At 42.3% G+C, this 27,698-nt stretch overlaps 2 protein-coding genes and 1 pseudogene across 6 annotated transcripts; 1 reads left to right on the forward strand and 2 right to left on the reverse strand.

The window, feature by feature from the left end:
* Positions 1-13,028: 13,028 nt before the first annotated feature.
* On the forward strand, positions 13,029-19,871 carry RFX5 (regulatory factor X5). 5 transcript variants are annotated; one of them, XM_037825997.1, is made up of 10 exons: positions 13,029-13,080; positions 13,961-14,089; positions 14,326-14,359; positions 14,783-14,865; positions 15,124-15,243; positions 15,428-15,547; positions 15,682-15,763; positions 16,059-16,260; positions 16,509-16,609; positions 16,764-19,871. In XM_037825997.1, exons 2-10 carry the CDS (start codon positions 13,974-13,976, stop codon positions 17,727-17,729), a joined length of 1,824 nt encoding a protein of 607 aa, XP_037681925.1. In that variant the 5' UTR covers positions 13,029-13,080; positions 13,961-13,973; the 3' UTR covers positions 17,730-19,871. The 5 variants fall into 5 exon arrangements, with proteins under 5 accessions (XP_037681925.1, XP_037681926.1, XP_037681928.1 ...); XM_037825998.1 differs by having other exon boundaries at positions 13,070-13,140; XM_037826000.1 differs by lacking the exon at positions 13,029-13,080 and adding an exon at positions 13,516-13,533.
* A 3,063-nt stretch (positions 19,872-22,934) lies between these two features.
* LOC119517750 lies at positions 22,935-23,469 on the reverse strand (annotated as a pseudogene).
* Positions 23,470-23,791: 322 nt separating this feature from the next.
* On the reverse strand, positions 23,792-26,404 carry LOC119517755 (zinc finger protein 22). Its single transcript, XM_037814736.1, has one exon. It carries the CDS (start codon positions 25,734-25,736, stop codon positions 25,059-25,061), a length of 678 nt encoding a protein of 225 aa, XP_037670664.1. The 5' UTR covers positions 25,737-26,404; the 3' UTR covers positions 23,792-25,058.
* Positions 26,405-27,698: the final 1,294 nt, after the last annotated feature.

Consider the following 27,698-nt stretch of genomic DNA (forward strand, 5'->3'; position numbering starts at 1 on the left):
AAGTTTAGGTACATGGAATCACTATCATTTCTTGCAACTGCATGCAAATCTATAATTATCTCAAAATTAAAAATGTGACTGAAAAACAAAACAAAAATAACCCAGGAGTCAACTTGAAGGAGCTTCCACTGGCCAAAGATGGAACAATTTGAGTATCAAAAGGAATGCTAATTTAATGGATTAAAATCTATTAAATATGTTAAAATCCATAGGTTTATAATAACACACATAAAAAATCCATAATTGGTCATGTTTGGAAGAAGAGAGAGAATCATCTCACTGTTCTGAAAACTGGAAAATAAAAGGAAAGAATCAAATGTTTTTCTTGCTTTTCCTGAGGTACTTGCCTCAGAATAATCAAATATTTGATAAGCAAAAGTTCTTCATAGAATTCCAGCCAGTAAATTCAGAAGGAGTGATAGAATTATGAATAGCATCAATTTCTAACCTCTAACAAAAATAGATCTAAGCAATGATCATCAGTGGCTGCTAAAACCATTAAATGAAAGACTGATATGTAACTTTATAATGGATGGTTCAGACTGATAAAACTTGAACCCACAAATCAATCTTTACGTCACGAAATGACAGACAACTGGACATTATGTGCCTCCTAATTATGCAATAGGAAGTACACAGACCCACCTATGAAATGTTCTTGCCAAAAAAATCGAACTGAATCTGATCGAGCCTCTAGATCTAACAATCACTTCATAGGAAATATAGGGACAAGTTTAAAAACACTATAAAGAAGCAATCATAAAAATCCAGAATGCTGGAAATTCTACAGAGAAAATGACCTGTTTCCTTCGACAAATAAATTGAGAGAGAGACACTATAGATTAGAAAGATTTAAGAAACAAACCAAACAAATGCAACGTGTGGAGATTGTTGATCCTGATTTGAGCATACCAACGGAAAAATACATTTTTGACACTATTTGGGCGAAATTTGAACATTGACTGGATATTTGATGATATTAAAATTATTTTTAATTCTTAAGTTGTGATAATGTCATTGGGTCTATCTTAGAGTCTTTTAGTCATATTGAAGTACTTATATAAATACTGAAGTATTTACAGATTAAATGATATAATGATTGTTTGCATTAAAATAATCTAGAATGGGTGAGTTGGAGAATGGGGGAAGTATAGACAAAACAAGATTGACTAGATATTGATAAGTGTTAAAGCAAGATAGTAGGTGTGTGCACATGGGGGGTTATTGTATTATTCTTTCTCCTTTTGTATGTTTGAAAATTTTTCATAATGAAAACTTTAAAAAAAGAACCCTATTCACATTCATCCTTATTCTGTCATCTTCTCACCATGTTTTGAACCTTAATCACTGAAGCAGACACTGCAAAAACAAGAGATGCCCTTCTCTTGTTCAATCACAGATGACCCAGGCACCAGCAACTCTGTGACACAGTCATCCCAGTCATTCCCAATTCCTGCTGCACCTACCCTGACAAGATTGTTCTTTGCTGCACTCACAAAGAATCCACCCATAACTCACCACCAGGCTAAAGGAGCAATGATAGCAAGGCTGGATATGCCATAGGAAAAGTTTGTTTATCAGCTAGGATCTCCTGCCAGCGCCACAACCAGCTCTGCAAGCTGGTTCACTAGGCCATCCGGAAGGTTCTAGAGAGTTTGCCAAGCTCAGGGACACTCTCAGCAAAGCTGAGGTCATGGACAAGGGACATGGACTGAGATGCCTGCAAATTCTTTGTCACTCTCACCCATTGAGATATGGAATTTATTTCCCCTCCCCTTGGGTTGAGCATCCTTGTGAATGCTTAACCAATAGAACATGATGGAAGTGATGCTGTGTCGATTCTAAATCTACCTTTTAAGAGGCCTAGAATTTCTGCATCCTCCCTCTTAGAATACTCACTCTTGGGTGTTCCTGAACTCAGCATCCTTCTTGTATTGTCTTCATATTTTGCTTTTGAAACTTAATGATATATCTTGTTGCCCATTTTATATCAATACATAAAGATCTTTTTCATTCTTGTTATGGTTGCCTAGTATTCCACTATGTGGCTCTGTTGTTGGATATTTTAATTGTTTCTATTGGCCTTATCTTAGCCCTCATTTCTTACTTCATTCCTAAATATTCCTGAATTGTAGGTTACTTTCTCCTGTATTCATTCATTTAACATTCATTCAACAAATATTTCGTGTGCACCTACTATGTGCCATATATTTTGCTAAGTACTGGGGTACAAATATGAATGAAGAAAACATAACATTCCAGCCCTTGAGAAGAGCTCATAGCATAGTAGTTGAGATAGCTAGGTAAACAAGTAATTACAATATTATATGATTATAGCTGTTAATAAATGTGTGTACAGGGCTATATAGGATCACAGGAGAGGAGGAGCACATCATATAAAATCTCTTTGACCTTGGTGTCTGTTCTGGTTTGTTAATGCTGCTGTTAAGCAAAATACCAGAAACGGATGGCTTTTATAAAGGGGGTTTATTTGTTTACAAAGTTATAGTCTGAAGGCCATAAAGTTTCCAAGGTAATCAGGTACCTTCACTGAAGGATGGTCATTGGCATCTGGAGAACCTCTGTTATCTGGGAAGGCACATGGCTGGCGTCTGCTCCAGAGTTCTGGTTTCAAAATGGCTTTCTCCCAGGATGTTCCTCTCTAGGCTGCAGCTCCTCAAAAAATGTCAGTCTTAGTTGCTCTTGGGGCATTTGTCCTCTTTTAGCTTCATCAGAGCAAAAGACTGATTTCAAAGGCTGTCTCCAAAATGTCTCTGTAAGCTGCAGCTCCTCTCTCAGCTCCTGGGCATTCTTTAAAGTGTCCCTCTTGGCTGTAGCAAGCTTGCTCCTTCTGTCTGAGCTTATATAGTGCTCTAGTGAACTAATCAAGGCCCACATTGAATGGGCAGGGCCACATCTCCATGGAAATGATCTAATCAGAGATATCACCTACAATTGGATGGGTCGCATCTCCATGGAAACACTCAAAGAACTACAATCTAATCAACACTAACACCTCTTCTCACACAAGATTGCATCAAAGATATCAGCATTTTGGGGGACATAATACATTCAAACTGGCACAGTGTCTATGACATGGTTTTCAACTATTATATGCCAGACACTGTGGTAGGCAATGAGGAGGCAATGGTGAACAAAAAGAGAACATTTCTAGTCCTCATGGAGCAAAGGAGAAGAAGAAAATGACTTCAAAATAAGGGTAAAAGTACAATGGTTGACAGTGCTATAAAAGAGAGGTACATTTTGCTATAAGAACATGAAATGATGGGGACTCAACTTAAAAGGCTTTTTGAAGAAATGATGCTTGAGTAGAGATCAGAAGGATGAGTAGGCATTAATCAGGTGAAAGATGAGGGAAGAGGAATCCAGCAGAGGAAACAGGATGTACAGAGTGGGAAGTAACAGGTCACATACGGGGGTCTTCAGAAGGCCATTGTGACAACCCATGGCCTGAGCAAAACAGGCCTGCAGATCTTTGGTACACAGCAGTCTGTGTGACCTAAGCAGCTAATGTTTAACCTATTATCCTTGTAAGCCAGTAAAGAGAAAAAGAGTAAATTGACCTTAAAATGTAACTTTATGGGAAGCAGGCAGGAAGTGAGAGGCTCTTAGTCTCACAAAAAGAGCAAAATGTAATTGTTCAAGTGTTATTCTAGTCCTTCCTGCACCACCCCCCAGGTCAGAGTGACCTGTTCCTGCATCTATGCTCCCCCCGCCCTTTAGGAAGGCCTTTGTCTTAAGCCCTTATAAAAGGCTTTCTGTCCTCTTTGCATTGCTCGGTCGACTTTCCTGTGAATGTGATGCCTGCCTGGCCTGAGAGAGCCATCGTGATCTCTCCATGACTTCTCACCCTGTAAGTAAGCCATGAATAAAAGTTCATGAATCAGAAAATGCTTGTTGTCTTCTTTGGCCTTTGGACTGGCATGGCCCTCATGGGCTGCAACAATTGGCGAGCCAGGCAAGAGAATCAAATAGCTGCCAGCTGGAGACTAAGGAGATCCCAGGCACTGAAGACATGAACTTGGGGAGGGGAAAGGAGGAGGCCCCAGACAGAATACTGGGGTGGCCTGCGACATCTATGTGAGAAGGGCTGCCCACCCTCCGATTGGAATGGATGTCTATGTGGAGGGGGTGGCTACCCTCCTAGATTAGTGGAATCTGCCGAGGGAGTAGGGAAATGTTTATAACTCTCTGACTGGACAAATAGCCATCCTGTATCAGGCTTCAGGACCACTGGAGATTCAGAAAGAAAAAAAGGGCCTCCAGATTGTGGCTGTGGTGGGCTGGCCATTGTTAGAGGCTGTGTGCACCGTTACTGAGGAAGCTTTAGCAGCTAAGGTGGCCATAAGCCACCTGGGAGGTAAATTAAAGCTGGAAAAAGATATGAGGCTAGCACAAGTGGAATTGAAAGATGCTCAGGATAAAAGTTTATAAATATTGGCATACCAGCACACTAGAGTAAGAAGGCATAGGCTGCCCAAAGGGCAAGTTAGGTGTATCCTGGCTTCCCCTGACTGGGACCCTAAAGTGTAGGACCCTATTGATTCCTCATCAAAAGATGATGAGCCCCTGTCTGACTGGGATATTAATACTAAGGGAAGTAGGCATACGCAACCCCTGGTCCAACAAAGAGTTAAAGCAGAGGAAGTTCAGCACCCTGATCCCCCATGGAGGGAGAAAGGTGGGACAGTGGCAGCAGCTTCTGATCAGAGGGTGCTCATTTCATCCTGGGAGTTTTCCCCAGCGGAATTAAGAGATATTAGTAACCAATATCGACAAAAACCTAGACAGCCATTAGCAAACTGGTTGCTCCTGTTTAAGTGTATTTTAAATCTTGCTAATATATTATTCAGAATATTTTTAGATTTTTTCCAGTCAACCTGTGTTAGGCTTCACGTGGGGAAAACAACAGTGGACATTTGCTGTGCTTCCACAAGGATACCTTCAAATGTGGAAACCTTCAGAAGAGCCTGACTGCTATATCAAGTTCTTGGGTATTGTCTGGTTAGGTAAAACTAAGGCTATTTCTTCATCTGTTGTTGTTAAAATGCAGTTATCCCACATGGCTTACTTCTGAACAGTTGACGGCTTTTCTTGGGTTGTTAAGTTATCAGAAAGTGTTTATACTATATGTAGTATGAATTTTAAAATGTTTATATACCCTAATTAGAAAAGGAAAAGTGTGGGAATGGGATTTTCCACAACAGGCTGTATTTAAAAAGACTAAGCAAACTATTATGCAAGCACAGACTTTAAGGGGTGTGGACCCCAATATAACCTGTGATTTGGATGTGGCCAGTGCCAGTATTGGCTTTGGGTGGGGTTTGTGGCAAAGGCAACAAGCTAAATGTGTGCCTGTTGGATTCTGGTCCCAGCTATGGAAGGGCACAGGACTCAGATGTAGCCCTTTAAAAGAGCAATTGTGCACAGTTTGTAATTCTCTGTTGCTAGTGTTGAAAGTCTAACTCAGGTGCCCAGTGACCTTACAGAAGACCACACCCATACAGGTATGCAGATACGGGACACTATAAATAAGCCCCCTTGGGGAGTGCTCAGGTGAGCACACTGACAGAGTGGAAAGTCTACCTCCTACAACGTGGCATTTTTAACAATGGCTCTTTAGGTACAGAGATGCATGAAATTTTAGGACCAGACTCCTATGTGAAAGAGCAGCATGCCCTGTTTCTTTATGATCTCCCAAGGAGGCTCCTCCCATGCCCACCATTGACGGACAAGGAAATGCGCCTGACTCTGCATGGATTGGCACATGGGCAACCTGTTACCTAGACAGCCGTGACTGTCCAGCCCAGTACTGACACCATCTGGTGGGAAGACATCTGGACTGCCTGCCACAAATGTAAGGTAACCATTTTTCATGTCTCTGCCCACAACACCAATTCATTACCAGGTAACATAGAAGCGGATGCCCTAGTGAAATTCCACAGCCTAACACCAATGATGCATGGAGTGGCTGAATGGCTGTGCCGGAAGACTGGGCACTGAAGACACCAGATTCCTGTCACCTGGTGGCAAGTAAACTGTATTGGCCCCTTTCCTCTGTCCAAAGGGACAAAATATGCCTTCACCACTGTGGATATGGCTGAACACTTAAAGGATGATAGAAACAACGGACTCAAGGACTGTATCAGCATTAACTCCAGATAAAGGGGCTGGCTGCCTTCAAGCCACAACAGGGCAACGATAATAACTTTCTCTTGCCTGTGCCACAAACACTAGAAATTGGGGAAAATAAGGTCAGTTGGCTCTGGCCCATGCAGCCATGCTGGTTGAGAATCCTAAGCCCATGGGTATTAGAATTACATAGGAAACTAACTGTAGTTCAGACACTGAAGGGCTCCCTGCAGGGGGAAGAAACATGGTATTTAAAACCCCCTCACCTGGAACCCTTCTATCTACTATGAAGACTCAGTTTATATATATTGTTAAACCACTCAGCTGTCCAATTTAATGCTTACATGTGTTGTTAATTCTTGTTAAAAATAATGTGCTACTATTTCAATATTGCAATGACTAAAATGTTTTCCGTATTTAGCCCTCTAACAAGTGTAATGTTATTGGTAATAATATGTTGTGAAATGCTTAAGAACAATTTCCAGAATTATTCTGATGACTTGAATGTAGAGGTTATGAGGGATGTCTTTTTTTTATTGAAGGAAAAGGAAGTTGTTTTGTCCTAAATGCCTGGTTGTATCAGAATTAAGAAAAAAAAAAAAAGGATATGGAACAAAACCTGAATGAATATAGAAAGTTGCAGAAAGTTGGTGGAAAGGGAAATTTCTGTGATCAAGGTTAACAAATGCTAAAAACTAGATATAGAATAAAGCAGAATGCCTGGTAGTTTTATCCTTTAGCTATTTTAGCACGGACAGTATTTGTGCTAAATGGTAAAACTCATTAACCTGGCCATAGTGCCACTTGCTAATAGGTTTATTATCTCTCTATACCATTACTCTGTTGTTTATTTTATTGGTGTTGTGAATTATAGATGTAAAGTCTGTTCCATGGTCAACGCAAACTGTTGTGCAAGGGTAGATTGTGGTAACCCATGGCCTGAGCAAAACAGGCCTGCAGATCTTTGGTACACAGCAGTCTGTGTGACCTAAGCAGCTAATGTTTAACCTATTATCCTTGTAAGCCAGTAAAGAGAAAAAGAGTAAATTGACCTTAAAATGTAACTTTATGGGAAGCAGGCAGGAAGTGAGAGGCTCTTAGTCTCACAAAAAGAGCAAAATGTAATTGTTCAAGTGTTATTCTAGTCCTTCCTGCACCACCCCCCAGGTCAGAGTGACCTGTTCCTGCATCTATGCTCCCCCCGCCCTTTAGGAAGGCCTTTGTCTTAAGCCCTTATAAAAGGCTTTCTGTCCTCTTTGCATTGCTCGGTCGACTTTCCTGTGAATGTGATGCCTGCCTGGCCTGAGAGAGCCATCGTGATCTCTCCATGACTTCTCACCCTGTAAGTAAGCCATGAATAAAAGTTCATGAATCAGAAAATGCTTGTTGTCTTCTTTGGCCTTTGGACTGGCATGGCCCTCATGGGCTGCAACAATTGGCGAGCCAGGCAAGAGAATCAAATAGCTGCCAGCTGGAGACTAAGGAGATCCCAGGCACTGAAGACATGAACTTGGGGAGGGGAAAGGAGGAGGCCCCAGACAGAATACTGGGGTGGCCTGCGACATCTATGTGAGAAGGGCTGCCCACCCTCCGATTGGAATGGATGTCTATGTGGAGGGGGTGGCTACCCTCCTAGATTAGTGGAATCTGCCGAGGGAGTAGGGAAATGTTTGTAACTCTCTGACTGGACAAATAGCCATCCTGTATCAGGCTTCAGGACCACTGGAGATTCAGAAAGAAAAAAAGGGCCTCCAGATTGTGGCTGTGGTGGGCTGGCCATTGTTAGAGGCTGTGTGCACCGTTACTGAGGAAGCTTTAGCAGCTAAGGTGGCCATAAGCCACCTGGGAGGTAAATTAAAGCTGGAAAAAGATATGAGGCTAGCACAAGTGGAATTGAAAGATGCTCAAGATAAAAGTTTATAAACATTGGCATACCAGCACACTAGAGTAAGAGGGCATAGGCTGCCCAAAGGGCAAGTTAGGTGTATCCTGGCTTCCCCTGACTGGGACCCTAAAGTGTAGGACCCTATTGATTCCTCATCAAAAGATGATGAGCCCCTGTCTGACTGGGAAATTGATACTAAGAAAAGTAGGCATACTCAACCTCTGGCCCAGCAAAGGGTTAAAGCAGAGGAAGTTCAGCGCCCTGATCCCCCATGGAGGGAAGCAGGCAGGGCAGTAGCAGCAGCTTCTAATCAAAAGGTGCTCCTTACATCCTGGGAGTTTTCCCTGGCCAAATTAAGAGATATTAGTAACCAATATTGACAAAAACTTAGAGAGCCATTAATGAACTCATTGCTTCTGTTTAACTTTGTGTTAAACCTTGCTGAAATGTTATTTAGAATATTTTTAGATTTTTTCCAATCAACCTGTGTTAGGCTTCACGTGGGGAAAACAACAGTGGACATTTGCTGTGCTTCCACAAGGATATCTTCAAATGTGGAAACCTCCAGAAGAGCCTGACTACTCTATCAAGTTCTTGGGTATTGTCTGGTTGGGTAAAACTGAGGGTATTCCTTCAGCTCTTGTTAAAATGCAAAGTCACCCCACGTTGCTTACTTCTGAACAGTTGTTAGCTTTTCTTGGTTTGTTAAGTTATTGGAAAGTGTTTATACTCTATTTGGTATGAATTTAAAAACCTTTGTATTCCCTAATTAGAAAAGGAAAAGCATGGGAATGGGATTTTCCATGGTAAGCTGTGTTTTAAAACATTAAGCAAACTATTGTGCAAGCACAGGCTTTAAGGGGTGTGGACCCCAATATACCCTGTGATTTGGATGTGGCCAATGCCAATATTGGCTTTGGGTGGGGTTTGTGGCAAAGGCAACAAGCTAAATTTGTACCTATTGGTACCAGTTGAAAACATGGTCCCAGGTAGTCAGGCCCACCTGATCCTGCATCAAACAGAGAAACAAGTCTCTTTCTTTGGTGAGAATGTGAGTTTATTGAAGATGCATCAACAAGGAATTGGAGGAAAGAAAAACCTTTCAAGCCCAGTTCAAAGTGAGAAGAATTGGTTGGGCTTTTACAACCCCAAACAGACAAAGAAATGGCCAGAAGCCAGAAGAAAACAGAGGAAAAAAAATAGAAGAGAGAAAGCTGTTCTGTCAGCATCTCCTTGTTATCTTGAAGTCTTGAAGTCCTCCCCTTATCCAGGTTTGTTTTTCAAAAAGCCAGTTCTTTATCAGACCTTATGGTGGTTTTCTCCTGTGGGCAATGCTGGGAAAGTTCCTGGGAACAGAGAGCAAGTTTTTGTTGTTGTTGAGATTAGAGCAACAGCAAGTTATTTTAACGAGGGCTTTTCATGGTCAGAATAATTTAAGGCTGCTTGAATGAAGTGATCTTAATAAACAGGTTTGTTTTCTATTGGCTATTGAAGACTATACTAGGCATTTTCCAGCTAAAGAATTATATTGAGTATTTTCTACTTATCCAGCTGTCACTATTAGATTCTGGTCCCAACTATAGAAGGGCACAAAACTCAGATGTAGCCCTTTAACAGAGCAATTGTGCACAATTTGTAATCCTCTGCTGCGAGTGTTGAAGGTCTAACTCAGGTGCACAGTGACCTTACAGAAGACCACAGCCATACAGGTATACAGATATGGACACTGTAAATGAGCCCCACTAGGGGAGTGCTCAGATGAGCACACTGACAAAATGGAACATCTGCCTCCTACGATGTGGCATTTTTAACAATGGCAATGGCTCTTTTAGCATGTGGAAGAGCAGCATGCCCTGTTTCCTGTTAATCTTCCCGAGGTGGCTCTTCCCATGCCCATCGTTGATGGAGAAGGAAATACACCTGTCTCTGCATGGATTGGCACATGGGCAACCTGTTACCTGGACAGATGTGACTGTCCAGCCTAGTACTGACACCATCTGGTGTGAAGACATCTGGACTGCCTGCCACAAATGTAAGGTAACCATTTTTCATGTCTCTGCCCACAACACCAATTCATTACCAGGTAACATAGAAGCGGATGCCCTAGTGAAATTCCACAGCCTAACACCAATGATGCATGAAGTGGCTGAATGGCTGCGCCGGAAGACTGGGCACCAAGGACACCAGATTCTTGTCACCTGGTGGCAAGTAGACTATATTGGCCTCTTTCATCTGTCCAAAGGGACGAAATATGCCTTCACCGCCATGGATATGGCTAAACACTTAAAGGATGATAGAAACAATGGACTTGAGGACTGTATCAGCATTAACTCCAGATAAAGGTGCTGGCTGCCTTCGGCCAAAATGGGACAATGATAATAACTTTCTCTTGCCTGTGCCACAAACACTAGAAATTGGGGAAAATAAGGTCAATTGGCTCTGGTTCTGGCCCATGCAACCACGATGTTTGAGAATCCTAAGCCTGTGAGTATTAGAATTACATAGGAAACTAACTGTAGTTCTGACACTGAAGGGCTCCCTTCAGGGGGAGAAAATATGGTATTTAAAACCCCCTCACCTGGAACTCTTCTATCTACTATGAAGACTCAGTTTATATATTGTTAAATCACTCCGCTGTCCAATTTAATGCTTACATGTGTTGTTAATTCTTATTTTAAGAAATGTGTGTTACTATTTCAATAATGCATTAACTAAAATGTTTTGAGTATTTAGCATTCTAATAAGTCTAATGTTAATGTTAATTATATGTTGTGAAATATTTGCTTAAGAACAAATTCCAGAATTATTTTGATGAAACCTTACAATGATCAAGGTTGGAAAATGGTAAAAACTAGCTATGGAATAAAGCAGACTGCCTGGTAGTTTTATCCTTTAGCTGTTTTAGCCCAGGCGGTACTTGTGCTAAATGGTAGAACTCATTAACCTGGCCATAGCACCACTTGCTAATAGGTTTATTATCTCTCTGTACCAGTATATTATCACTATGTTGTTTATTGCATTGTTATGAATTATGGATGTAAAGTCTGTCCTATGGTCAACACAAACTGTTGTGCAGGGATGGATTGTGGCTACCCGTGGCCTGAGCAAAACAGGCCTGCAGATCTTGGTGCACAGCAGTCTGCATGACCTAGGCAGCTAATGTTTAACCTATTGTCTTTGTAAGCCAGTAAAGAGAAAAAGGGTAAATTGACCTTAAAATGTAACTTTATGGGAAGCAGGCAGGAGGTGCAAGGCTTTTAGTCTCACAAAAAGAGCAAAATGTAATTGTTCAAGTGTTATTCTAGTCCTTCCTATACCACCCCTCAGGTCACAGTGACCTGTTCCTGCATCTATGCTCCCCCACTGTTAGGAATGCCTTTGTCTAAAACCCTTATAAATGGCTTGCTGTCCTCTTTGCATTGCGCTGTCGACTTCCCTGCAAATGGGATGCCCACCCAGCCTGAGAGAGCTGTCATGATCTCTCCATGACTTCTCACCCTATGAGTAAGGCCTGAATAAAAGTTCATGTATCACAAAATGCCCATTGTCTTCTTTGGCCTTTGGACTGGCATGGCCCTCATGGGCTGCGACAATAAGCATGCAGAATTCTAAAGATCCTCCTCTCTGGCTGTCAGTACCATATTTGTATTTAAGAATGATTGGTTATATTGAGTTCCTGTAACTGTATGCACCAACAAAACAGTTTATAGGCAGTGAAAAATGTTTCTCTTCCCAATTTCACCAATAATTATTTAGATACTTTTTAATGTAGGTTTGAATTATGCTACAATGCTAATCTTATCCTCCAATGAATAAAATAGATTTATAGAGTAAAAACAAAACAAAACAAAACAAAAACAAAAAATTCAGTAAGTCTAAAGTGAAAAATTACCTTTAATCCCAATATTAGTAAGCAATGTAGAATAGTGCCTAAGGGCAAATTCTTCATGGAGACAGCCTAAAGCCTAAACTCAGATCTTGGCTCCATCACCCACTGACTGTGTAACCTTGGTTAACTTGGAGTCTGTGACCTCTTTGAAATTTGATGCAAAACTTGGTCTGTGTATATGTATGCACATTTTTCAACGCAAACCATCTATTGCTTTCATCTGATTCTCGGAGAGTTTCATGATCTTCACTAAGCGAGTTAAGAACCCATGACCTATTCAGTAGTGTTCTGTGAGGTTAAAAATTCATGAGGGCAACCCATCACCCCCCGGGGAGTCAGTCAGAATTCCGGCGTCCACCAAGTGCAGAACAATGGCAAAGCAAATCCATTAGCAACTCCTTGGACGGAAATACATAACACGGTTTCGAAACCAAAGGGCACTAAAATGGGAGGAAAAGCATTTTAACTTAATGTGATACAACTGCTGAGGTCCGGAATCACTCCTTCAATGAGGAACGTGAGCCTGTGTTTGTGGTTTGTTTGTGAGCGTCTATCAAGATGCATGTTTGGCGCGGAGCAGGAGAGGGTGGCGGGGGAAGGAATGGTTCAACTTGTTTTCCATCAGAAGGGGGTTATTTGAGCTTGCAGCGAACTTCCATCACTCCTACCCACTCAATTTTCTAGTTGTCATCCAGTGACTCTCTTCTCGTAGTTCTGATCACCGAAGGAAAACTGAAACACAGGAAAGGAGGGCCCAAAATAAAGAAAGCTCCGAAGGGAGCCAAGCGCCCGAGCTTTCGTACTGCGGTCCCTTTAAGAGAAGAACCTCTTGGGACCGGCAGTCCCAACCGACCCCAGTTTTAACCGAAACCTAACCCGGACTTCCCCCTCTTAACTCAAATAAGACCAACTTTGGATTTTCCCTCCCCTCTCGACCAATCAGATTCTGTTACCAGGCAGACTTTAGCTGCCGCTGAGGAGAGCCGGGAGCCTTCAGTCTCCGGTGGCAGCAACGACCAATGAAAGAGCCGACAGTCCGTGTATCTAGGCAGATTGGGGTTGTTACAACCATTCAGAAAAAAGAAAATAAAGCAACGCACGAGCCCGCTGGGCCAGGACCGTGGGGCTGGGCTGGAGTGAAGGTGGCTACGAGGTAGTTTCTCTTTCTCCCTTACCTTTATTGTTGCTTGTGTTGGAAGGCGACTGTTCAAAGGTAGGGAGGGGGCAATATGAATTGGGAAGAGAGAGAGAGAAAAAAAAAGAATTTGCTGTGTTTTCAACAGCTTCTTCACCCATGTGCACGTGCCCCGAATCTGGGACCCCATTCCCCCAACCCGGTTTTCTGTTCCCAGCCCTTGAGTTCCGCGGCCCTGGACCCCCACTTTGCGGCAACCAAGGATTGAATGCAGGGGAAGGGGACAGGGGTGGGGGCGCGCGCAAGGATGGGATGTTGAGGGAGATGACGTAGGGACCGGAGACGTGGGGAGAGGGAGCAACGGGGGAAGCCGTGGCGAGATTAAGAAATGACAACTTGGGCCTGGTTTTTTTCAAGCCTGGAAGGGCAGGATATGTTCTATCCTTTTTGACCTCCCGGGCATATTCAATGGTAAGGAGTATATGAGAGAATAAGAGAACTTTGTTTTGTGGTTATTGTGGGTGTTTTGTTGTTCTTTTTTTGGGGGGGGGCAGCGTGCAAGAGGGCAATACGGGTTCAGAGGCAGAGGTTTTTTTCTAACGTGGATTCCCACTCCCCCTATTTCTTCCTTTACAGTTTTCCAGATTTAGGAGACATCAGAAAGGTGGGGCAGATAGAATGGAGGTGGCAAAGATCTCTTTGGGTATATATGGGCCTGGAGAAGTAATGGAATAATTTCTAATTTTTGGAGAAGGCAAGTGGTGAGAAAAAGACCACTGGGGAAATTCAGAGGCTATGTTTCTGTTTCATTTTCTTAGTAGAGAGATGAGGAATGCCCTGGGATCTCTGGGGAAACAGAAGGCCAGTGTGAGTTAAATCTTTTCGTCCTTAACTCTAGCCCTCATGCCGGGATGGCAGAAGATGAGCCTGATGCTAAGAGCCCAAAGACTGGGGGTAGGGCCCCCCCAGGCAGTGCGGAAGCTGGTGAACCCACCACACTTCTGCAGAAGCTCCGAGGTACCATTTCGTAAGTACTCAATCACCATTTCTGAGTCTTGGTCCTAGTCAAGACATCTTTGTAGCACTTCACTTCCTCTGTAGATGAGTTGCCTCTCCCTGGGCAAGTGCATCTGACCAAGTGGAGATTCTTCCTCATGGTTGCTAAGCATTTCAGTCATCTTCCCTTTCCTTGCAATCAGACAAATGTATCGAGGATGGGAGATATCTTGTATGTGACCTCCAGTTTTCTCTTCTTGTTCACAGCAAAGCCGTGCAGAACAAAGTGGAGGGAATCCTGGTAAGTATGTTGGGGAAGGGGCAATAGAGAGATGAAATTGGTGGGGGGTGAGGATGGTGAGGATGATGCAGGTAAATGAGAGGTTTTTGTGGGAGAGGCAGTGTTTTCTGCCCTGTCATAAGATTTGGCTTTGCAACTTGCTGCCAGTTTGGACCTTGAACATCTCACTTCATCTCTTTGTGACCTCTTGTTTAGAAGCCCAGGGCAGATAAAATCAGAACTGATCCCATCTGCTTCCACTCCCACCATGGTTGCCCATAGGTTGAACACTCAGCCTCAAATCATTTCTAACGTCCTTTTTCAGTTTGAAAGTTCCTAAGTCAGCTAGACTTTGTGGTAAGGAGCAGAGGATCCTAAATTGGGCTCTTCTTGGCCTTACTGTTTCTCCTGCCTGTGTCCCATCTCCCTGCCTCCCCACCTCAGCAAGATGTACAGAAATTCTCAGACAACGACAAGTTGTATCTCTACCTTCAGCTCCCCTCAGGGCCCAGCACTGGTGACAAAAGGTAGGTTGGTGCTAGCATTTTAGATGTCAGGGGTTTGGGGTTCTTAGAGAAAGGTTGACTGTGAAGGGGATGGGTGAGTAGGAAGAATCTTAACTGCTGTCTTTGATCAAGAAGGAGGGTCCCTGCCCTGGCTTGGTGGGAAGAGTGGATTCTGGGTGAACTCATTTGGTCCAGTACCTACTGAAGTTGTGGTCTGGGTAGAACCAGGACAACTGTTGGGCTCTTGCTAACCATTTCTTCTTCTACTTCTCCTTGCAGCTCAGAGCCAAGTACACTCAGCAGTGAGGAGTACATGTATGCCTATAGGTGGATCCGCAACCACCTAGAAAAGCACACTGACACCTGCCTGCCAAAGCAAAGCGTTTATGATGCCTATCGGTGGGTGGGTGGGGTGAGGGAGTGGGCATAGGACCGACCTGACCCTCCCCACCCTGAAGAACTTCTTGCCTTGATAGGATCTGACTTCCTATAGGGTTTCCCAAACCTGATCTTTAGCGACCCTCTGAACCCACCCCTAGCCTCCTTTCTGAGTATCTTCCTATCCTGTCCTCCACTCATTCAGGAAGTACTGTGAGAGCCTTGCCTGTTGCCGCCCACTCAGCACAGCCAACTTTGGCAAAATCATCAGAGAGATCTTCCCTGACATCAAGGCCCGAAGGCTTGGTGGCCGGGGCCAGTCCAAGTATCCTTGGCTGGAGAGGTTGGGCTGGGGTACCTGGGGAGGAGAACTTAGGATGTGGAGAACCAAGAATAGAAATAGCACATCTTTTCTAAGGGCTTAGATCCCGTGTGTTGGTGCTTCTTAACTTGCATCAGATATTGCTACAGTGGCATACGAAGAAAGACCTTGGTATCCATGCCACCCCTGCCTGGACTTGACCTCAGGGGTTCTGAGAGTGTAAGTAACAGATAAGCCTCTGATCATACCCTTCTTTCCCAGGTAAAAATCAGAGGTCTTTGGGATATGTTTTGAGGATGACATAGCTTATCAGTTCATTATGGATGTAGCTTTGGAGGATATAGGATATGCCCTTTTGCTTACCCTGTGGCAGAGGCAGAAGATGAAGAGAACTTCTGGGTTTCTGAGACAGGATGGGAAGAGATTACCTCCATCCCAAGTTTGGTCTCAGCTCTGGCCAAGATTGGTATCTGAGAGTTGGGAGTGTGATTGGGCATGTTCTTCACCACTGCAGCCGGAAATGGGCCCAGAAGTAACCCCAGCACCCCGGGATGAACTGGTAGAGGCAGCCTGCGCCCTGACCTGTGACTGGGCAGAGCGAATCCTGAAACGGTCCTTCAGTTCCATCGTTGAGGTTGCCCGCTTCCTGCTACAGCAGCATCTCATTTCTGCCCGATCTGCACACGCCCATGTACTCAAGGCCATGGGGCTTGCTGGTGGGTGGACTCTCTCTTATGTCTTATGAAACCCTCAGACACTTTCCACTTCAGAGGCCCTCCATGTACTAGGATAGAGACACCTTGGATTGCCCTTCCATTCCTGGAGACCCTTCTAGGACATGTCTTAGACCACATTCTTTCCCCTGTCTCTACCAGTCAGTCAGTCAAATCAGAGTCACCTCACTCCTCTGTTCCTCAGTTTCCTCTTCATTCTCACTGTATTACCTCTTCTGGCACCTGTGTAGACGAGGACGAACATGCTCCTCGGGAACGGTCATCTAAATCCAAGAATGGTGTGGAGAACCTAGAGGGTGGAGCCCATAAGAAACCTGAAAGACAAGCCCAGGTAAGGAGGTTGATATCCCTGGATTTGCTGCCCTGGGCTAGGGAGCTTGTTACACCTTTCCCCTTGTGTGCCCCATGCTGTTCTCCTTCTGTGGCTATTTTTCCTTCACTGTCCAGTCCTCACCCCTTAATGTGTTCCTCTCTTTACCTTTTAGCCTCCCAAGGAGCTAGAAACCCGGGCTGGGTCTGGCCCCCCAGTGCGTGGAGAACGGAAGAAGAGTGTAGTAGAGACCCCAACCCCAGCAGCCAATAACCCACAGGTTAATGCCCTGGTGGCTCGGCTGCCTCCGCTCCTCCCCCGGACCCCTCGCTCACTTATTCGGTCCATCCGAGTCTCTCCACCTATCCTGGCCCCCAAGCTTTCTTCAGGTCCCCTGAAAGTGGCCACGCTGCCTCTGCCCAGTAGGCCTGCAGGCCCCCAGGCAGCCGTGCCCATCATTAACATGATCTTACCAACTGTTCCTGCTTTGCCTGGGCCTGGGCGTCTCACTCAGTCCCAGGGCATAGAGAGCAGGGAGGTAGGCATGGGGGGTGACCTAGGACCCCATGACAAAGGTGTCAAGAGGACAGCTGACGTGCCTATGAGTGAGGCCTGTGGGCAGGATCTGCCAGCTAAAGCAGCGAAGCAGGATACAGAGGATGCAGGAGGTGATGCCAAAAGAAAACGGGGACGCCCTCGAAAAAAATCAGGTGGAAGTGGGGAAAGGAATTCTACCCCTGAGAAGTCAGCAGCTGTCATGGACTCTGCCCAGCCCTCCAGGTTACCACAGGAGACAGGGGACTCGGGAGGGGAAAGCAACTCAGCTAGAGGGTCAGAGAGGCCAGGGCCAGTGGGAGAGGCTGAGAAGGGGACAGTGCTTGTCCAAGGTCAGGGAGATGGTGCTGTTTCCAAGGGAGGAAGGGCCCCCAGTTTCCGGCATGCCAAAGAAGCAGAAGATAAAATTCCTCTTGCTACCCCTAAAGTGAGTGTCATCAAGGGCAGTAGAAGCCAAAAGGAGGCTTTTCGATTGGTGAAGGGAGAGATGGAAACGGCAACACAGGGTAATAAAGACTTTAAGGGGCATGTGCTTCAGAGTTCCTTACCGCATGAGTGTAAAGACCCCAAAGCAACACCCCCATGATAGGTATGGAGGAAGTGTTTATATCCGTGTGTTAACTCTGTCTGCCTAGCAGAGGCCCTTCTCTGTGCTTGCATCTCATTTGGCTGTTCTTTTCCTAAGGGAGTCCATTCTCCTCTGTATAGACAGCTGAGCCCCAGTCTTATATAGTGCCTGGTTCCTGCCTCTGACCTTTTCAGTTTGGTACCCTTGGCTTTAGTGTCACCAATAAATCGGTAGTGACCTTCTTATCTGAATCCCTGTGCTATGCTATGGGAAGATAGGGATGGGGTGAGTATAATGAATATATGGGTTAGGAATGTATCGGTTTTAAATCATAAAACAAAACAAAACAAAACAAAAAACCCTAACTTAAACTGGCTTAAGAAGTTTAAGTCCAGAGATAGTGCTGGCTCCAGTGACTCAGTATGCCTCTAATTACTTCATTTGTTTTTTTTCTCTCTGCTCAACCTTCTGTAGTATCATCTTAAGACGGGGCCACCTCATGGCTGCCAGCATTCCTAGGGTTACGTGTTTCCTCATTTATGTCCAACCAGAAAGAGAGGGCATCTTTGTTCCAGGAATCCTAGCAAAAGCCTAAAGATTCATTCTGAAGCCAGCCTGAGTCACATGTCCACCCCTAACCAATCACTGTGGCCAGGAGAAGAGTATATGCTAATTTTCTTATTCTACTTCATGGGCTATACCTTTGGCAAAAAGAATGGGATCAGGCTCCTCAGAATCACACGGAAACCCAAATGTTAACTTGGGAGGAGGGGGTTTCAGGGGTATTGGGGGAAGGAGGGGCAACGGACACTTGGCTACTCTTATGAAGTACATGTGGTTTTAGCTTGCTAGGGTGACAGCAGCTAGACTTTCCTCTTTTTCCTTATAGTCTTGTATTTCCTCTGCTGCAGCTGTGACCTCTTTCCTCTTGTTCTAGTCTTAGAAGGAAAAAGAGGGAAGTCATTCTCTTTTAGGGACTCTTGAAGTTTTCAGTCTCCTCATTTAGATGACAATCCCTTTTTCTCACCTATATTCTCAGAGTTGGAGTGGCTTCCTTTTCCTGTTTCAGAATTTTAATTTTCTTATCCCTCTTTTCCTGTCCCCCCACCCTACTGTCACTTACACCAAATACAGTGAAAGATTTACTTCTCATTTCATTAAATTCATTCTGTGTCCACCAGGTGTCAGTCTCTTGTCATACATGTGTCAGGACTTAGCCAGGATGGTGACTTTATCCTGCTGTGCAGAAGGCATAGCTCTGCATGTCAGACCCTTCAGGTGTGTCCTTGGGAAAAGCAGTAAACCAGTATTTATTGAGGAACTATTTTGTCTTCTGCATAGGGTAGCTTCTGTCAGGGAATCTTGGTTCTTCCCAAGAAATATAGATTTTGTTTCAGGGAGACTTCATTCATTTGTTCATTTATTTTGACCACAGCAGATTTTTTAACATTATAATATGTAATATTTGATATCTATAAAGAATATATGTAATATGTATAAATTATGAAGTATAATAATAAAGTGAATACCTATGACCCATCACCCAACTTACACATTAAAACATTGGAAATACCATCAAATTTACTTGTGTTACTGTCGTCCTGTCTCTCCCTAGAGTTAATCACTTTGACTTTCTACTTATTACCTGCTATATATACACATACATATATTTGAACCATGTTGTATATATCCTTAAATAATGTATTATTTCATTTTACTTGTTTTTTTAGCGTTACAAAAAGTGTTAATACTCTAATAGTCCCCTGCAGTTTGCTTTTTTTCACTTAACATTTTTTCCAAGATTCATTCATGTTGTGGTAGATCGACAAGATTCATTCATTTTCATCTGCATAATATTCCCATCAAGTGCATAAACAAGAAGTTGTTTATTTATTCGTCTACCAATGGATACTTGGGTTGTTTTTCAGTTTTTTGCTATTACAAACAATGCTGCTATGAATATTCTTGTACATGTCAGTGCCTTGTTTGTAATAAGATTTCTAAAAAGGTTTCTAAGATAGTTCTTTGTTCTGTGTACCCCTGAGTTGGGGATTGCTCCCTCATGTCTTATTCTCTGGAAGAGTTTACATCAAATTGAAATGAACTGTTCTTTGGAAAGTTTGGTAAAATTCACCTGTAAAGCCACCTGAGTCTTGTGTTTCTTTGTGGGAAAAATTTTTAACTATTGATTCAATTTTTTAAATAATTATAGGCTATTTGGGCTTTCTGTTTCTTCTTGAGTCGGTTTAGGTAAAATGTATTTTTCTAGGATTTTGTGCATTTTCTGTCTTCTTTTTTGGAAGGAAGTTCATATTTTCTATTTTCTTTTTTTTAACCTCTGCTCTCTGGCTGTCATTTCTGCTTTTTCATTTATTCGGTTTATTTCTGTCTTCTCCCTCATTTTTTCCCTTATAGATTGCATAAGAAATTTATTTTACTTGTCTGTCTTTGATATTTTGGGCTTTGTTTTTTCTCTTCCTTATGTGTTTGTTTTACATTTCATTCATTATTGATCGTATATATAGTATCTCCTTTCTTCTACTTTCTTTAAGTTTTATGTTCTTTTCTAACATCTTAACTCGGACGCATAGCTAATTATTTTTCAGGCTGTCTTCTTTCCTATTGTAAGATTTCAAGAACCTGTTTTTCTACATCTCACGAGTTCTATGTAGTACAGTATTTTCATTCTTATTTAGTTTTAAAGTACTTAAATTTCCTTTGTGACTTTAACTCATAAATTATTTAGAAAAGGTTTACAAATTTTCAAATATCTGGAGACATTTCATTTTCAGCTTAATCGTTTGTTCTCAGAGACTAGTCTCTAGGATACCAATTCCTTGAAATTTCTTGGGATTGTTATTTTATACTCTCTAACTGATCTTGGATTTCTAAATCTATTTTGTTGTTTTCTGTTGACTCCTGCTCATAGTAGTCTATTTCCTTGTATATTTCGTATTTTTGGTTATGAGCTCATATTTCGTTCTGGGAATACTGAAGGCCTGAATTGAGGGCACTTTCCTCCAGAGAGGATTTGCATTTGCTTCTGCCAGGAGCCAGGGGATGCTCTTTATCTAGCCCCATGTTAGTGCCTTCAAAAGTCCAGGTTTAATTCAGCAGCCCTAGGTTTTTCTCCCATTTCTTAGCAAGGCCCAAAGCTTAGAGTCTGCTCACAGTGCTGATACTGGCCTTTGTCCCAGCGCAAACCTGCTTCTCCAGCTATATGTTGCTCATTCTTCATTGAGGTTTCACCTTAATGTGTGTGTGTTTAGTGATTTCCCTTACTTTCTAATGAGCCCTGCAATGTGCTAAATATTAAGCTTGCTGTAATTCATCCAGGATCTAGTTGTATTTTAATAATAGAGCCCTTTTTTAACATGCCAGAAGTAAGAGTTCATTACTCTGGTTTTGATATTTTCCCTCTTGTGTTTTGTTTGTTTAAGTGATAGGCACTGTGTTAGAAGCTGGACATGCAAAGTTCGCAAGACTTAGACTCTGCTTTCAAGCATTCTAGTCAGGAAACAGATGAGTAAATAATGAAAGCAGCACACATGAATTATGTTAGAGGTAAGCCCAGAAGAATAACATATAGATCAGACAGGAATCAAGGATAACTTCCAATTAGAAGTGGGTAGGGGTTAGCTGGACAAGTCTAACTCATAAAGCAAGGAGAGAATAGCATAAGACATATTGTAAAAGAGCTAAGTCATGTTACTTATTCTACTGCATAAAAGCTGTAAGTTGGGATTCCATTTGGGCTGAATCAGTTGGGAAGACTTCATGGAAGAGGTAGGCTTGAGTTAGGCCTGTAAGATAGGCAGGGCTTGGATAGATGAAAAACAGGAGGGCATTCCAAGAAAAGCAGGGGTTGTGGGATGTGAATAAAGGCACAGCAGTACAACTCAATAAAGAGAACTGTCAGGCAAAAGAGATGTGTATAAAGAATAGTGAGAACTCAACTAGAGAAAGAAAACATACCACCATTTTAGGAATTTGTTGACAGAATATATGAATGAACGAAAGGTATGAAGTTTGCATTAGAGGATGGAGGAACTGGAGTCAAAGGACCCAGCCAGGCAGCTATTCCCATTATCCTTGTGTAAGGAGATGAGGGACTAGACCAAGCTGCTGCTGATAGATTGGAGGTAAAAAGCATATGGAAAAATAAATCAGTGGTGATAGAATAGATTGAAGCATCAAAGGAAATCCTGTCCTCACCATGATTGGGGTTAGGGATGGATACATCCACTCTGGAAGACCAGACTACTGGATAATTTTGAGATTTGCATGAGTTCTGTGGAGTTTTTTTCTTTTTATTTTGAAGTAATGTTAAATGTACAGGGTAGTTGCAAAAATAATACAAAAAATCATAGAGAACTACAACATACCCCCCACCCAGATACCCAGATCCGTCAACTTTTAACATTTTGCCTACTCTAAACCTTTAAGACTAGGGTGTGTACATCACGCTCCTTGAACACAATACTTCCATGTACATTTCCCAAGAACAAGGATATTTACCTATGTGAATGAATATCAAGTTATCAAGTTCAAGGAACTTAACATTGATATAAAGCTTACAGTCTATAATACATTTTTTTTCAATGTCCTAACAATGTCCTTTTGGGCCTTTTCTCCTCCATTATTAGAGCAAGTCCAGGATCACATATCGCATTTAATTGCCATTGTCTTTTTAATTGTCCGTATTTTAATTGTCCATATTTTAAAAATTGTGGGAACATATATACAACATAAAACGTTCCCATTTCAACCACTTCTGTGGAGTTTTTATGTAGCCTCATTCACCCTATTTTAAAAATCTGCCATGAAACAAATTATTCTTTAGTAGTTTGAGTTATCACCAGATTATTAGATGGATGGGCTAAACTAAGATTTGGAGAACTTTGCTGCTGCTTCTCCACCATTCCTTATTCTCTCCCTCTTCTATGATTCCCTGTTCCCCACTCCCATTACCTTCTCCCCAGTGTTTTCTTTCCCATTTTAGCTCTATCATAAATACCAAATATAATTTATAATTTACTAACATGTCAAATGATCTGTTGCTATTAATTCAACGCAAACTCTACATTTCCAGTCTATGGCCCCCAATTTTTGTTGTTAACAATCAGCTTTCTTTAGAAATCAAAGCAAATGCTACCTTTGCAAACATATTAAACAGGAGGAAATTTTTTTTTAACTTTAATTTGCATTTGATTTATGATGAATTTACTCCTGAGCCAAAAGTTTTTGTTTCTTCAGTTTCTTCTGGGATATCTTTTTCTTCTGTGCACCCTCCTCTTCTGGTTTAGGAACAATTTGTTCTTTCTCGGTAAGGATCATCTCAATGTGGCAGGGGGAGCTCATGTATGGGTTAATCCAACCATGAGCTCTGTAAGTACGACGGTGCATCTTGGGGGCTTTGTTCACCTGGATGTGCTCAATGACCAGAGAATCTGCGTCTAAACCCTTAAGTTCAGGATTACTTTCTGCATTTTTAAGCATGTGCAACAGAAATTCAGCACTCTTTTTGGGCCACTGACCCTGAGTCCAGCCCCACTGTTTGGCCTGGGCACACCTACCAACACCACTGTTTTAACGATGGAATGGTACACACTGCTTCTGTAAAGTGACATCTTTCAGATACTTGGTGGCTTTTCCAATGTGCATACCCTTGATGGCCTGAACAGTTTCTCAGGTGTTCTTAAAGTGAACACCAAGATTTGAACCTCTCAATTTGCATGATTTTGTGGGGTTTTCAGGGCCAAGTGAATAGCGAACTATTTTCAGAGATCACCTCGGGCCACTTACCGGAAAAGGAAGCCAGGAGGAAATTTGTGTCATTATATATTTGTGTAAGTATTCTGCCTTGTTATGATTCCTCAATAGGACTACTCCCTCGTCTGGGATCATCTTGGTGATTCCATCCTACAGGATAAAGCTAAGCATACACACACACACACACACACACACACACACTGCAATATTTCTTAAGATGGGAGACAACTGTATACTGGACACAGCATGTGTAGGTGCACATCATAGGTTTACCACTCACCATATAATTTTTTTTTTTTTTTTTTTTTTTTTGCAAAATATTTAATTTTTTTTATTTTTAGGGATAATTGTCATTAATACGACAGGAACCAATCTGATTATAAAAGATACAAAAAAAATCAGAACTTTCATATTCAATAGAAATTAAAACCTGAGCTGCCAGCTGATCAGAATGTCTAAAACCTTGCACTGTTCTGATGGAAGAAATGGGTTTGCTAGACTTAATTCCTGTAATTCCAAAGAAGTTAACTAAGATTTCAAAGGAGCTACAATGCATCGACACTTGAATTAAATGATTTTTGCTGACAGCAAACATTTGTTTAAGATAAACAGGGTTATCTAAAGCTTTCAAAGGGAAAGGCAGGGAAATGTTTAAATTGTAGACTTTTAGTTAGCAAGAAGCAAGCTGCAATTGTGCTAGTAAAATACAGTGTAATTATTTATCCGTGTAAATCGAAAAGGTTGGCTCAGTTTGCCAGAGAACAAGATAATACCAAAAGAGGTCAAGGGCAATCCATCCCAGCTTCTGGAAAACAAGGGAGAGCTGTAACACCTTCACAAAGGGCAGGGTTAAGAGGAACAGGAGACTTGGGGTCTAATGCAGTTCTCACTTTGGCTTCTACAAAGAATTCAGTAAAAACAGGGAAATGCTACTCCTGTAATTAATAATTGTCCAAAAGCAGAAGGGAAGAAACAAGGAAAGCTAAGGTACAAGGAAAGCTAAGGTAGACCAATGGGCCTTGTTGATTAAAAATCTATGATCTTGAATACATTTTTAAGAAGCTGAATTTCCAACTCATACTTACAAACCATTGATTACTACACTACAAAACTTTGCAGACAATCTAACGACTCTCATCCTCAGCTGCAGAACTCCAAAACAAATGGAATTAATCTCCTCTCCCTTTTATTTAATTACTCCTTCCACTAAAAGTTCTAAAATTAAGGAATCATTGGCACATTCCTGCACTTTCATATACATGTCATCAAAACATGATGGTATTTGTCAAAGTGAGGCAGGAAGCAATTTTAAATGAGGTCAAGGGATCTTGCATTCTCTCAAAACACATTTTCAGTTCTCTGTGCTCCATGTCACTTTAAAAAAAAAAAAAAAAAAGAGTACAGATGAACTAATGTTGTTTCTTTCAGCCCAATAAAGTCATTGAACTCCCAATGTCTCCAATATTAGAAAAAGAAAATGCAATAAAAGTGTTCAACTATAAAGCATCTCTAGTACTAAACGATTAGCCTTAAAAAAAAATTTTTTTTAAAGAGGGCTGAAGTAGTGCCCTTTACTTAGCGGAGACCAGCCACAGACTTCCTTCCTGTACCAGCTTTCCAAGACGATACTAGGTGAGCTTTTGCCCTGCTGTTTTTGCGCCGGGTCTTCCGAGGCTTCTCTTCCTTGTGCACCTTCGTGTGCTGCCTGAGATGAGAGCTCTGGCTGAAGCACTTGCCGCACTCGCTGCACTGATAGGGCTTCTCCCCGGTGTGGGTTCTCTGGTGTTGAATGAGGTGGGAGCTCTGGCTGAAACATCGGCCACACTCATCACACTGATAGGGCTTTTCTCCGGTATGAATTCGCTGATGCTGAATGAGATTTGAGCTCTGTTTAAACCTTTCACCACACTCATCACACTTATAGGGCTTTTCCCCAGTATGGATCCGTCGATGCTGAATGAGATTAGAACTCTGAAAGAAACTTTTCCCACAATCAGCACATCTGTGGGATTTCTTTCCAGTATGGATTTTCTGGTGTTGAAAAAGAGTTGAACTCTGACTGAAACTCTTTTCACACTCAGTACATTTGTAAGGTTTCTCATCCAAGCTTCTTCTCAGCCTACTCAAGCTTGACTCAAATCGAGCAACCATTCCCCATTTCTGCCGCTGACGTGCTGTTTTACGCTGGTTCTCATAGGCTTTTCTTTTGCTTGAGCTTCGAGAAAAACCCCCTTTAGTTTTTCCTAACTTCATGGTGAACAGAAAAATGATTCTTAAGAGAGTGACTGTCTTCCTTTGTACAAAGGTTTCACTTCCTTGGGTTGCAGCTCAGAATTTTCTGCTGTAATTATGGTGGTCAGTATCATGAAGAGCAAACTGCATACAATGCAAAATTAGAAGATCATATCCTCTTATTTAATTCTGTGCTAAGTCATGCAATTATCTCCGTTTCACAGCTAAGGAAACAGAAGCACCTAGCTAGTAAATGATTTCAGCCAGGTTCCCAAGTCCTTGCAGTCTGCCTCTAGAGCCTGTACTCTTAGAGGCAGAACGGATGTTCGCAGCCACGCCTTCCGATGCCAAGTCCCGCGTTGCTCAGCCTAATTCCTCAGCGGGTGCGAACGCTCAGGTAAATGGGAATGAGAGGAGCTAACAGATGTGCGACTCTGGATCACTGAAATGTGCCTCCGTTATTATCCGGGTGGTAATAACGCACTTGGATCATCAAGATGTTAGTTTAAAAGAAGTAGTATCTATCAATCGCTTAGAACAGCCTGGGATACGTAAGCACTGTCAACATATTTAGTCCTTAAACGCTCCGTGGGACGGAAGGGGCAGGAACGGAGAGTCTCCGGACCGGGTCTTGTCCCAGCTGTCTCGGGGCCTCCCCGGCCGCTCCTCACAGGCCGAACCCGCCCCTCGCCCGCTCCCACCCCCGCAGGCCTCAGTCCGACCATGCGGCCCACAGGCCCGCCCGCCCCGCTCATCCGCCCGGTACGCGCCGCCCCGCGGTGGCCACTCGCGCTGTGCCTGCCCCGGAGCGCCGGGGCCGCTGGGCCCCGCCCGAGGCCTTCACCATATAATTTTGAACATTTTATTTAGCCCAGTTTTTTTCAATCTGTACATTGCAACCCATTCATGAGTTGTGAAATCAGTTTAGCAGGTTGCAAATAGCATTTTAAAAAAAATGAAATAAAATGAAATAGAAAATACCAGAATGCATTGCCTATAGTATTGTTTCTTGAAACTTACTTCAGTTAAGATGCGTATGTGTTCTTCAGTGGTCGTGATATAAAATGTATATATTACTGTGGAATGAAGTGAAGCAATTTTGAAAGACAACAATCATTTTGAAGCTCAGTTTCCATAAAATGGGATAAAATCTATTTCACAGGGTTGTATAAGGAATAAATGAGGTAATATTTGTACTCATACACAGTAGAGTCTCAAACAATAACTGCTAGCTTCTTTTTCTTTTCCCTGAAAATAGGACCATAATATCTATGGTTTGGAAAAAATTTCACTTTTTATCATTTTTTTAACCCCAAGGGTGTTTAAGACATAACTGAAGCTGTTATATGACATGGATCCCATAGTTTTTTTATCATCTTAAATAAGTCAATTTTCTCCTCAATTTGATGCATTTTAAATAAGACAAATACAATGACATTATCCTGCCCCATTGGTACTTTCCTGCCCCCACCCCCATCCCAATGTGCAACATACATACATACTCTCCCACCAAAGCAAGAGGCTTCACATGCACACAAGATGACATGGGTTCCATGTGCAACCATCTACATGACTGCAGTGGCCCAAGATAGGAGTGATATTTTTTCTATCAAAAGCCAATTTAAAAAATAAGATTCAGTGGGGTGAGGAGTTTTAAAGTATTAAAAATGTTATACTTTTAAATTTAATATGGGAAACAATAAAAAGAACAGCTTTCAGTTTTATAATTTAACAATTAAGGACTCAGGAGAAAGAAAGACAAATAGGAAGAGGGGGACAGGAAAAAAATCTAGTCAACAAATTGTTTTAAGTATTTTTAATTTATTAATTCATTTATGAAAAAATAACTATATTTCCCACCTCACTCACCCAACCCCCCCAAAATTGGACAACTGGTATTGTTTTGCATTTCTGGAAATCTAATGCCTGGCTGAATGGATGACAGCTGGATTCTCATAGCTGCTTCTGCATTTAATCTGTTGC

This window comes from Choloepus didactylus, chromosome 2 (assembly GCF_015220235.1).
Source record: "Choloepus didactylus isolate mChoDid1 chromosome 2, mChoDid1.pri, whole genome shotgun sequence".
NCBI classification, from domain to species: Eukaryota; Metazoa; Chordata; class Mammalia; order Pilosa; family Megalonychidae; genus Choloepus; species Choloepus didactylus.